Raw genomic sequence first — 13,037 nt, 5'->3', positions numbered from 1 at the left:
GTTAAAAAAGTTGACTGGTTTCCTACTTTGATAAGAATATTTTAAAAAATATGTCATCATAAATGGAGGTCAAATACTATTTCTGCATCAATTGAAAGAATCATATTTTTATTTTTAATTCTATTATGTTGTGAATTACATATATAGATTTCTATGACTTTTTTCTTTCCAGTTTTATCAAGACTTAATTGACATACAGCGCTGTGTAAGTTTAAGGTGTATGTATAACGATTTGACTTACATATATCATGAAATGATTACCACAACAAGGTTAGGGAACATTATCATCTAATGTAGATACAAAATAAAGAAAAGGAAAAAATTGTTTTTTCTTGTGAAGAGAACTCTTAGCATTTACTCTCTTAACTTTCTTATATAACATACAACAGTGTTAATTATATTTGTCATGTTGTACATTACATCCCTAGTACTTATTTTTCTAACTGGAAGTTTGTACCTTTTGACTGCCTTTATCCAGTCCTCCTCCCTGACTCTGGTAACCACAAATCTGATCTTTTTTACTATGAGTTTGTTTGCTTGTTTGTTTTTGAAATATAATTGACCTACAACCTATGTTCATTCCTGGTGCATGACATGGTGATATGATATTTCTATGCATTACATTTCTCGGATTATATACATTTCTCTGATTTTTTATTTTTTAAAGAGAGAGGGGCTGACTATATATTTTTTTAATTAATTAATTTATTATTATTATTTTTTTACAAGGAGAGCACCAAATGTACTTTATTAGCACAAAAAAGCAGCCGTAACAAGGCACAGCAAGCGGAAACATACATTAGCAGTCAAAGGGTTAGTGTTGCATACAAATATAGCTTTTCTTTTTTGTGGCCTTGGCGGTAGCCATTGGGATGTAAAAGAACTTTCTGTAGCAGCAGGTAAGGAAACTAAGGAGCACTCACCAGTGGTACAGAGCACGTTAACAAAAAGACAGAAGAATGGATTCGACTACTTTAGTGCAAAATGTCCAGGATGGAACTGTAAATTCAGTCCAATACTAAGAAGCAAACACTAGAACTTGGTATTACTTCCAAAATAGCTCACTCAAGTAGTATTGCATACTATTCTAAGTGACAAAAAGGTGCTAAGTAAAGTTATTTACAGATAAAATGGTTGTACAGTACCTTTTAAATCAGCAATTTAGGTTTAAGATTTTCCATTAAAAATTAAGTGCACTGAAATTCTATAACTTGTACTTAAGCAATTCAGCTATGAGACTTTACAACAAAGAGATAAATACTGCCATCCAAATTATGAATTACAGTTTAACAATAATCTCAACAATCAGCAATCACTGTAGTATTATCTGACTTGTTTGGGTATCTTTTAGTCTCATTTTCTTCACAGTTCACAAACTCATCACGGGCATAGAAAAAGATCCACCTTTAATGAATCAGCGATTTGACTGCACATATCAACTTAAAAAAATCACACGCCAGGCCTACTTTGCAGCAGCTATTCCCAATGTGTTATGTTAAAGCACTCATTAAAAAATGAATACCTAAGGCCTTAAATAAAATTCTACTACCAACTTTTCATAAGTCTGAAATTTTAAGAACTACTACTTAGAAAACCTGGTTTACTTAACAGTACCTTTTGCAGAAGAGAAAAGGAGACTGACTATAAACTATATCAACACTTAAGTGAACTGCACTATGCCCTTGTGGCCAGAAATTGCATTTTTTTTCTAAAAGGAAGGCAGTCTTTATTTTTTGGACTTCCAAAGCTTAATTTATAGTAACTATAAACATCACTACTTTTGGGAGGTTATAGAAAAATTCTTAGAAAAAATAATAATTTCAAACATTAGTCACGCTGTTGAAATATTCATCCAATATTAATAATTTGTTCTTCAGTAAGAAATAGAATTCTTCATATCAAATGCCCCAGAGTTGCTTCACTCAGTTACTACAGCCATTAAAAACCAAACTGTCAGCTAAATCGGCAGAATGTTTTTGTAGCCTTACTGAACACCTGTAGCTGTATCCTCTGTTGTCTCAATAGACACCACGTTTATCTGAGTAAGTAACAGCAGATTGCACCTGACAAATACTAACACTAAGCTTACATACTGTACTGAAAAAAACCTAACACTGATATGTGTGCTTGCTAGAGGTGTACTGCCCGACGCACATAAAAGCAGATCTAGTTAATGCCCTTTGGGGACAGGAGGGTTTACTTTGCCTTGACTGGTTCTCGTTCTAGCCAGCGAACTCTAACTTTTTGTTTATAATGATACTCTTTTAAAAAATCCTGTAACATTGACGGTAAAGGGAGCCCATCAATTCCATCATACGTAGTGCATCTGCAGATGACTGCACGGCAGATGTACTGCAGGCTAAAAGGGAAAGTCCTATTTAGTGATATCGTAAGCAATGGTTCAAAAAACATGCAAGAACTGGGGTCTTTGTAATGTTCCAAAAGTCCTGTTACAGTGGAGGAGTGAAACACACACGGGTCGTGAGCATCAAAACTAAAGTTGTGATTCCACTGTTCGATTCGGGCATGCAGGGATCTGTTGTAGCGATGGAAGCTCACAGAGAAGAGGTAGTCCTCCTGCGCAGAGTCCCTGAGCAAAAATGTACCTTCAGGTTTCCCTTCCAGAAGGGCTTCTGCTTCGTAACGGTCCATCACTCCCCAGTAACAGGGATTACCTGTGATCTGAAGCAAATCCGGCACAAGGCAGTGTATGTAATCAATCTGTGTATGGACTTTCCAAGCTCCCTGTCTGCTAACGTGGGCATGGCTGTCTTCAGATACCTGACGTTGCTTCTGCCTCCGTGACTGCAAACATAGCGTGGTTGTGTCCTCTTCAGAGTCACAGTTAGCTTGTGGAATTGCAGAATTTTCGCATTTATTTCAGTCATTCCAGGAGCTAACTTTGGTCCCAGTTTATATAACGGGTTAACCTGTGCAGTGGCTTCAAACGTATGTATTTGTGCGTTGGGAGGGGGATCAACCCCTTCTTCAATACTAAGCCGCCTTCTTTCTCGAAGCCTATCTTCTTCATCTTCTGTAGAAACCAAGGATGGATCAAATGTATCAAAAAATGTTGAATGTGGGCTCACAGGGGCTGTATGCTATTTAATCAAATGCCATTTTTGGGCCAAATCCGAGCCAGCAGGAAAAGGGCATTTCTCAAGCATTAATTCAGAAAGGTGTATTTTTCTTGTATTAGAAAAGAGGGGCTTTGACTGCTTGTTGTAAGTTCTCATGGGAAAACACAAGCCCACAGTATCCTGCAACCTCTGTCTCAGAGAGCGACTTCCTACGGCTCTGCTGGAAACGCTGTCCATGTCGTGCATAGAGCTTACACCGTATCGCCTCTCTCTCATTTGAAGTCCACTTCGAGTTCTACCAAAGTTTTTATCAGTATCCAGTGAACTCTGTGTCTTTGTAGAACAGGAATGTTTCTTCTTCTCACCCCAAGGAGCATGTCGAGAGTAGGAATCTCTTCTTGCAAGTCTTGTTCCTGGGGTGACACATGAGTCATTATCCTTTTCAATGCTTATTTCAACAATCTGAGGAATTTCAGTGGCACAGTTTTGGTTTCTCCTCGAAGAATTCTTTGAAGGGCTTAAATAACCCCAGTTGTAAGGCAACATTTTCTCTTAAGGGACTGCTTTGTTGCTGAGGAGCTGAGTCTCCTATACAGATGTTTTTGTCTCTGACAGACAAACATCTGTTGGAGTTCATATCCACATTTTCACTACGGCTTCCTCCCTCATGACTGAAGAGATTCTGACACCTGTATTTGAAGTTATTCCACATTTTCCCCACTTTATCCATTGATTGTAAGACCGGTCGGGGCGCGCCGGGCGGCCTCATCCAGGGGCACCTGCGGCCAGGCAGGACGGGCCCGGACGGCGCAGTCACCGAGAGGGCGAGCCCGCCCGCCCGCCGGTCCCGTCCCGTTCCCTCCGACTGCCCGAGCGGGCGCAGTCTGGCTTCCTCCGGACGGAGTCCGGGGACCCCCAGCTCCGCCGGATGCCCCCGCCAAGCCCCGACCCCTTTCCCCGGCCACCTCCCCCTCTTCACCTTTTTCCCCTCCCCCCTCCCCCCTCCCCCCAACCCCCAACTCCCAACTCCCAACCCCCACCGGAATATTATTATTATTATTATTATTTTGGCTGTGTTGGGTCTTCGTTTCTGTGCGAGGGCTTTCTCTAGTTGCGGCAAGCGGGGGCCACTCTTCATCGCGGTGCGCAGGCCTCTCACTATCGCGGCCTCTCTTGTTGCAGAGCACAGGCTCCAGACACGCAGGCTCAGTAGTTGTGGCTCACGGGCCCAGTTGCTCCGTGGCATGTGGGATCTTCCCAGACCAGGGCTCGAACCCGTGTCCCCTGCATTAATAGGCAGATTCTCAACCACTGCGCCACCAGGGAAGCCCCATTTCTCAGATTTTTTTTGAAACCACTCTTTCAATACTGAAATAACCTGCACATAATCATTTTTTTTAAATTTTTCATGCAAAATTAAAAATAAAAAATAGAGAGAAGAGTATAACCATCTTCTATTTACCCACCACCTAAATTCAAAAATTATTAACTCATAGTTCATCTTGCTTCATCTTTTGCCCCTTCTTCACATCCCACAAAATGGATCATTTCAAGCAAATTCCATACATTTTATTATTTCATTAAAAAATGCTTCAGTGTGCATTTTTCAAAGAAAAGATCTTTAAAACTGCATAATTGCCCTATCATCAGGTTGCATTTATGTTTAACCATTTTGCTAAAATTTTATATAGATTTTTCATCTACATTTAATATTATTACTTTAATTTCTTATCATTTTAATTTGGTTTTAAAGAAAATATTGATTATTATTGCCTTGTGAAATTAGTCTGGTGGTTTTTACTTTCTCTCTTCTCTTGAAAAGTTTGTACAATTTAGAAAATAGCTAATTCTTAGAATTTTGGCAGAATTCATCCCTAAAACAATCTGAACATGGGGAGTATAATTTTTTTTGAAAGGGAGGTCTTTAGCTTAGACTTCACCTTTTAAAAGTATTTATTTGCCTATTCCTTTCCTCTTTTTCTTCTTGAACTAATTTTGGCACTTCACATCTTCTATTACTTCTAGGTCTCAAAGTTATTAATATGTAGGTGCTCACAATATCATCATTTGAATCTCTGTTGTATTTATAGTTGTTTGCTGTTTTCCCCCTGTATTTTATTTATTTGTATATTTCTTTTTTTTTCTTTGATCAGTTTTACTGAGGTCTCTTTCTCTTGATCTTTTCAAAAAACCAGCTTGAACAATGAACAATACACATTACCAAGACATTAAAAATATTATTGAAGTATAGTTATGTACAGTATTTTGTTAGGTTCAGGTGTACAACATATTGATTTGACATTTAAATCCAATACAAAATGATAACCATAATAAGTCTAGTAAACATTTATCACCATACAAAGTTATTACAGTATTATTTACTATATTCCTTATGCTGTGCGTTACCTTCCTGTGATTTACTTATTTTATAACTAGAAGTTTGTACTTCTTAATCCTCTTCACCTATTTCACCCAACCCTTGCCCCTTCCCCCACACCCTGGTAATCATCAGTTTGTTCTCTATATCTATGAGTATGTTTCTGTTTTGTTTTGTTTTCTTATTTCATTTGGTTTTTAGATCCACATGTAAGTGAAATCATATGGTATTTGTCTTTCTCTATCTGACTTATTTCACTTAGCATAATACTGTTTAGATCTGTCCAAGATGTCCCAAATGGCAAGATTTCATTTTTTTAATGGCTGAATAATATTCCATTGTATATAGATATAACACATCTTCTTTATCCACTCATCTATTGATGGAGAGTTTCCACAACGTGGATGTTGTAAATGCTGCAATAAACCTAGAGGTGCATATATATTTTTGAATTATTATTTTTATTTTCTTTGGGCAAATACCCAGAAATGGAATTGCTGGATTGTATGGTAGTTCTTTTTTAAATATTGTGAGGAACCTCCATAGTGTTTTCCATAGTGACTGCACCAATTTATATTACCATTTACAGTACACAACGGTTCTCTTTTCTCCACATCCTTGACAATACCTGTTATTTGTTGTGTTTTTGATGATAGTCATTCTAAGAGGTTGGAGGTACTATCTCATTCTGGTTTTGATTGTGTTTCCCTGATGATTAGCACTGGGGAGCATCTTTTCATTTGTGTCTGTTTTCCATCTGAATGCCTTCTTAGGAAAAACAAGTTCTTAGGTCTTCTGTTTTTAATTGGATTCCTTTTTTTTTATATTGAGTTTTGTGAGTTCTTTATTTTGCATTTTAACCTCTTATCTGACATATCATTGGCAAATATCTTCTCCCATTTAGTAGGTTGCCTTTTCATTTAGATGGCTTCTTTTTGCTGTGCAAAATCTTTTTATTTATTTATTTATCTATTTTGGCTGTGTTGGGTCCTCATTTCTGTGCGAGGGCCCTCTCCAGCCGCGGCAAGTGGGGGCCACTCCTCATCGCGGTGCGTGGGCCTCTCACCGTCGCGGCCTCTCCCGTTGCGGAGCACAGGCTCTAGACGCGCAGGCTCAGCAGTTGTGGCTCACGGGCCTAGCCGCTCCGCGGCATGTGGGATCCTCCCAGACCAGGGCTCGAACCCGTGTCCCCCGCACCGGCAGGCAGACTCCCAACCACTGCACCACCAGGGAAGCCCGCAAAATCTTTTTAGTTTGATGTAGTCCCATTTGTTTATTTTTATTTTTTTTGCCCTTGCCTGAGGAGACAAATCCAAAAATATATTACTAAGACTGATAAAAAGTGTTTGCCACCCTTCTAGAAGTTCTATGGATTCAGGTCTAATATATAAGTCTCTAATAAGTTTTGAGTTTATTTTTGTGTATGGTATAAGAAAGTGGTCCAGTTTCCTTCTTTTGCATGTAGCTGTCCAGTTTTCCTAACACAATTTATTGAACAGGCTTTCTTTTACCCATTGTATATTGTTGCATCCTATGTCAGATTAATTGACCATATGTGTGTGGGTTTATTTCTGGGCTCTCTGTTCTGTTATATTGATCTGTCTGTTTTTGTGTAAATACAATATTGCTTTGATTTTTATAGCTTTGTAGTATGGTTTGAAATCAGGAAGTGTGATATCACCAGCTTTGTTCTTCTTTCTCAAGATTGCTTTGGCTATTTGGTCTTTTGTGGTTCCATACAAACTTTATTTGTTCTAATTCTTAGAAAAATGCCATTGGTATTTTGATAGGGGTTACATTGAATCTGTAGGTTACTTTGAGTGGTATGGACATTTTAACAATATAGTAGTTCTCCCAGTCCATAGGCATGGTATATCTTTCCTTTTATATGTTTTGTTTCAATTTCTTTCATTAATGTCTTAAAGCTTTCATAGTACAAGTCTTTCACCTCCTTGGTTAAACTTACTACTAGGTATTTTATTTTTTTTGATGCAATTGTAAGCAGGATTTTTAAAAATTTTCTCTTTCTGATAGTTCACTGTTAGTATATAGAAAAGCAACAAGTTTCTTTGTATTGATATTATATTCTGCAAATTTACTGAATTTATTTATTCTAATAGTTTTTTAGTGGAGATTTTTAGGGTTTTCTATATGTAGTATCATGTCATCTGCAAATAGTGACAGTTTTACTTCTTCCTTTCCAATTTAGATGACTTTTATTTCATTTTCTTGTCTGATTGCTATGGCTAGGACTTTCAATACTATGTTAAATAAAAATAAAGGGAGTGGTTATCCTTGTATTTTTCCTGGTTTTAGAGGAAAAGCTTTCAGCTTTTTACCATTGAGTATGTTAGCTGTGTGTTTGTCATAAATGGCCTTTATCATGTTATGTTCCCGCTATGCCATTTTTGATGAGAGTTTTTAATTTTATTTATTGACTGATTGATTGATTGTCTGTGCTGCATGTCTCACAGGATCTTAGTTCCCCAACGAATGATTGAAACCAGGCCACAGCAGTGAAAGCGCTGCATCCTAACCACTGGACTGCTGGGGAACTTGAGAGTTTTTATCATGAATGGCTGTTGGATTTTGTCAAATACTTTTTCTGTGTTTATTGAGATGATCATGTGATTTTTTTTCCTTCCTTTTATTAATGTGGTGTATCACATTGATTGCGAACATTGAACCATCATTGCGTCCCTGGAATAAATCCCACTCAATCATGGTATATGATCCTTTTTATATATTATTGAATTTGATTGCTAATATTTTGTTGAGGATTTTTGTATCTTTATTCATCAGAGATATTACACATATTCGTCTGTAATTTTCTTTTTCATTAGTGTCTTTGTTTAGTTTTGGTATCAGGGTAATGGACACCTTATAGAATGAATTTGAGAGTGTTCCTTCCTCTTCAGTTTTTTGGAATATTTTGAGAAGTATAGTTATTAGCTCTTATTTATGTTTGGTAGAATTCCCCTGTGAAGTTCTTGGTCCTGGGCTTTTGTTTTGCTGAGTGTTTTTTGTTTGTTTTTTTACAAATTCATTTTCAGTAGTAGTGATAAGTCTGTTCAGATTGTCTGTTTCTCCCTGATTCTTGGCAGAAATTTGTCCATTTCTTCTAGGGTGTCCAATTTGTGGCATATAACTGTTTTTAGTAATCTCTATTGTTTGTATCCCTGTGGTATTATTTTTAATTTTTCCTCTTTTATTTCTTATTTTGCTTATTTGGGTCTTCTCTCTCTTTTTTTTTTTTTCTTGATGAGCCTGGCTAAAGTCATATCAATTTTGTTTATCTTTTCAAAAAAAAACAGCTATTGGTTTCACTGATATTTTCTATTGGCTTTTTTTTTTTTTGTCTCTTTTATTTATTTTTCTCTCTGATTTCTATTATTTCCTCCTTTCTGCTGACTTTCGGCTTTGTTCTTTTTCTAATTCCTTTAGTTGGTAGGTTAGGTTGCTTATCTGGCATTTTTCTTTTTTTGTTGATATACCCTGTATCTTAAGTATCTTAGAACTGCTTTTACTGCATCCCACATATTTTGGAAAGTTGTAATTTTATTTTCATTTGTCTTAAGTTAGTTTCTGACTTCCTCTTTGATTTCTTCATTGACCCATTGGCTTTTTAGTAGCCTGTTGTTTAGTCTCCATTTGTTTGTGTTTTCCCATTTTTCTTCCTGTAACTGATTTCTAGTTTCATATTGTTGTAGTCAGACAAAATGCTTGATATAATTTGTATCCTCTTAAATTTCTTGAGACTTGCTTTGTGGCCTAGGACATGATCTATTCTGGAGAATGTTCCATGTGTACTTCCAAAGAATGTGTGTTCTGCTGTTTTGGATGAAACGTCTTGTAGTTATCTATTAAGTCCAACTGATCTAATGTGTCATTTAAGGCCTCTGATGCCTTATTGATTTTCTGTCTGGATGATCTGTCCACTGATATAAATGAGGTGTTAAAGTCCCCTACTATTACTGTATTATTGTCAATTTCTCCCTTTATGTCTGTTAATATTTGCTTTCTATATTTAGGTTCTCCTATATTAGGTGCATATATGTTAACAAGTGTTATACCCTCTTCTTATATTGATCCCTTTATCATTATATAACGCTCTTCTTTGTCTTTTGTTATAGACTTTAAAGTCTATTTTGTCTGATAATGAGTATTGCTACCCACACTTTCTTGTCATTTCCATTTGATTAAATATCCTTTTCAATCTCCTCACTTTCAGTCTGTGTGTGTCTTTAGCTCTTCAGTGAGTCTCTTTTAAGCAGCATATAGATGGGTCTTGTTTTTTTTAATCCAATCAACCACTCTGTGTCTTTTGATTGGAGCATTTAGTCCATTGATATTTAAAGTGATTATTGATATGTATGTACTTACTGTGATTTTGGTACTTGTTTTCTGGTTGTTTTTGTAGTTCTCTGTTCTTTTTAGTTCTTCCCTTGTGGTTTGATGATTTTTTTTATTGGTATGCTTGGGCTACTTTCTTTCTATTTTTTGTATAACTATTATACGTTTTTGATTTGTGGTCACTATAGGGTTCATATATGTTGACCTATAACTATATCTACTTGCTTTAAACTGGTAGTCATTTAATTTCAAACACATTCTAAAAGGTCTATCTATTTTTACTTACCTTCCTCATGTTTTGTGTTTTTGACATTGTATTTTACATCCTCATTTTAATCCCTTCACTGTTGATTGTAGTTATAGTTGATTTTACCATTTTTAGTCTTTTAATCTTCCAGTTTCCAGTTTGTTTTCAGTGAGGATTGTGTTTTAGATGTGTTCATGGGGGGAGGTAAGTTCCACATTCTCTTACGTTGACATCTTGATCTCCCTCCTTCCTTTGATGACTATTTTTTAGTGTTGTGTTTGTACTTCTTTCTCTTTGTGTGCGTGTGTGTGTATGTCTCTTATTGATTTTTGGTTTGTTACTACCATGATGCTCTTATATAACAACCTATGAATATAACAGTCTATTTTAAGTTGATAGTCACTTAAGTTTGAGCACATTCTAAGAGCACTACATTTTTACTCCCTTCTAGGTTTAACGTTTTTGATGTCGTATTTTACAACTTTTATTTTTTTTTTCCCTTATCTAATTATTGTAGATATAGATGATTTTATTTTTTTTGTCTTTTAACGTTCATACTAGCTATATATGTGGCTAACTCACTACCTTTATTATATGTTAGCCTTTAGCAGTGAAATTTTTTTTCTTTCACAATTTTTGTATTTCTAGTTATGGTCTTTTCTGTTTAAAGAAGTCCCTTTAACATTTCTTGTAAGGTTGTTTAGTGGTGATGAACTTCTTTAGCTTTTGCTTGTCTGAGAAACTATCTCTTCTTCAATTTTGAATGATAATCTTTCTGGATAGAGTATTCTTGGTTGTGACATTTTTCCCCCAGCACCTTGAATATGCTGTGCTACTTCCTTCTGTCCATGTAAAGTTTCTGCTGAAAAGTCAGCTGGGAGTCTTTTGAGGGCTCTCCTATATAGATCTAGTTATTTTTGTTTGTTTTTTTGCTTTTAAGATTTTCTCTTTAATGTTTGACATTTTAACCATAATGTGTCTTAGTGTGGGTCTTTTTGGGTTCATCTTGTTTGGGTCTTTCTGTGCTTCCTGAACTTGGATGTCTGCTTCATTCCACAGGTTAAGGAAGTTTTCAGCCATTATTTCTTCAAATAGGTTTTCTGCCCCTATATCTCTCTCTTCTCCTTCTGGAACCCCTATAATGTGAATGTTAATATGCTTGATGTTGTCTCTGAGGATCCTCATTTTTTTTGTTGTTTCTTCTTTCTTTTTGCTGTTCTGATTGGATTATTTTCACTACCCTGTCTTCCAGGTCACTGATTTGTTCTTCTGCAACCTCTAATCTGCTGTTTATTTCCTCTAGTGTATTTTTGATTTCAGTTATTGTATTTCTCAGCTCTGATTTTTTTCTATCTCTTTGTTTCATTTCTCACTGTAGTCTTCCATTCTTCTCCTGAGTTAGGTGAGTATTTTTATGAACATTGCTTTGAACTATTTATCTGGTAGATTTCTTATCTCTGTTTCATTTAGTTATTTTTCAGAGCTTCTGTCTTGTTCTTTTACTTTGAACATATTCCTTTGTCTCCTCATTTTGCCAAAAATCTCTGTGTTATGTCTATGTATTAGGTAGCCCAGCTACATTTCCTGGTCTTGTAGGAGTGGCTTTATGTAGAAGGTATCCTGTGGGTCTCAGTAGTGTGGTCTCCACTGGCTGCCAGAGCCAGGTGTTCCAGAAATGTCCCCTGTGTGGGCTGCCCACCTGTGTGGCTGAGCTGCAGTTGCTGCCGGCATGCTAATGTGTAGGTGTGAACCTTGTGCTGCTGGCTGTAAGGCCTGGTTCTGACTGTTGTGGGTGCTCTGGTGTGCTAGTTCAGCCATTGGGCAGGAGCTGCTTTGGAGGGACTCTGATGCCAGACAAGGGCACCTGCCTGCTAGTAAGGTAGATGGGGAGAATAAAAAATGGCACCTGCCAGTGCTGGGCCAGGTAGGTAGAAGATGAGTAAAAATAACTTGTACCCACCAATGCCTATGTACCTGAAGAAAGTTCCAACAGATCCCTGCCCCTCCAGCACATGCCCTAAAATTAGTCATTTAATTTTCTTCATTTATGACCCAGGCACTTTTCAAACTGCTGCCTCTGTGCTACTTGAAGTGAGTGACTTTTTGTATGTTCCCTTTAAGAGAAGAGTTTCAGTTTCCTACAGCTCTCTCCCAGACATAAGCCCAGCTGGTGTTCAAAGCCAGATATTATGGGGGCTTGTCTTCCCAGTGCAGGTCCCCTGGGCTGGGGAGCCTGATGTTTGGTTTGGACCCTTTCCTCCTCAGAGAGGACCTTTGTGGCTGTGATACTTCTCCTACTTATGGATTGATGAGCTGGGGGTATGAATACCAACCAGATTGCATCTACCCTCCTATCTGTTTCAATGTGGATTTTTCTTTTTATTCTTAGATGTGAAAATCTTTTCTTCTAGTCTTTAGGTCATTCTCAGAGATAGTTGTTCCATGTGTAGTAGTTTTGGTGTGTCCATGGGAAAAGATGAACCTAGGATCTTTCTAATCCTTCTACTCTGCCCCCTTGTCCTCCTCCTCAAGATATTTAACTAGGTTTACTTTGCCTATCTCTTGGAGCATTTCTCCTTTTTTTCTTATTTGAATATCTTGCAAGAGTGTTTGAGTGGGGATTTTTGCATGTGAAACCTCCTGAAGTCTTATATAGTTGAAAATGTTTTTGTTATGCGATCATATTTGAATGATAACGTTCTAGATTTGAAACTGTTTTTCCTTCAGTGCTTGAAAATATACTCCAGTATCTTTATCAAAAATTCCATTATCATCTTGTTTTTAGTGTTCTTGAAAATTCTAGTGTTAGCCTGATTTTTGTTACTTAACAGGGAATGCTTTTTCCCTTCCATTTAACATATTTTTCTTTGCTTTAATATACTTTAATTTTATTATAATGTGAATAGGTACGGATTTTTTTTTTTTTCTTATCTATTCTATTTGGTCCTCTAAGAACCTTTTCATTCTGAAGGATTCTATC

The 13,037-nt window shown here is 36.8% G+C and overlaps 1 protein-coding gene across 1 annotated transcript; it reads right to left on the bottom strand.

The window, feature by feature from the left end:
- Window positions 1–2,078: 2,078 nt before the first annotated feature.
- Window positions 2,079–3,964, bottom strand: LOC132352917 (suppressor of cytokine signaling 5-like). Its single transcript, XM_059903697.1, is given in 3 exon segments — window positions 2,079–2,873; window positions 2,876–3,605; window positions 3,607–3,964. Coding segments are annotated over 3 exon segments (1,650 nt in total). The 5' UTR covers window positions 3,850–3,964; the 3' UTR covers window positions 2,079–2,196.
- Between the last annotated feature and the right edge of the window lie 9,073 nt (window positions 3,965–13,037).

The sequence above is a fragment of the Balaenoptera ricei genome, chromosome 1 (assembly GCF_028023285.1).
Source record: "Balaenoptera ricei isolate mBalRic1 chromosome 1, mBalRic1.hap2, whole genome shotgun sequence".
Classification (NCBI taxonomy): domain Eukaryota; kingdom Metazoa; phylum Chordata; class Mammalia; order Artiodactyla; family Balaenopteridae; genus Balaenoptera; species Balaenoptera ricei.
Note: the sequence above shows the minus strand (reverse complement) of the source record. Positions and strands in the feature narration are given on the sequence as shown.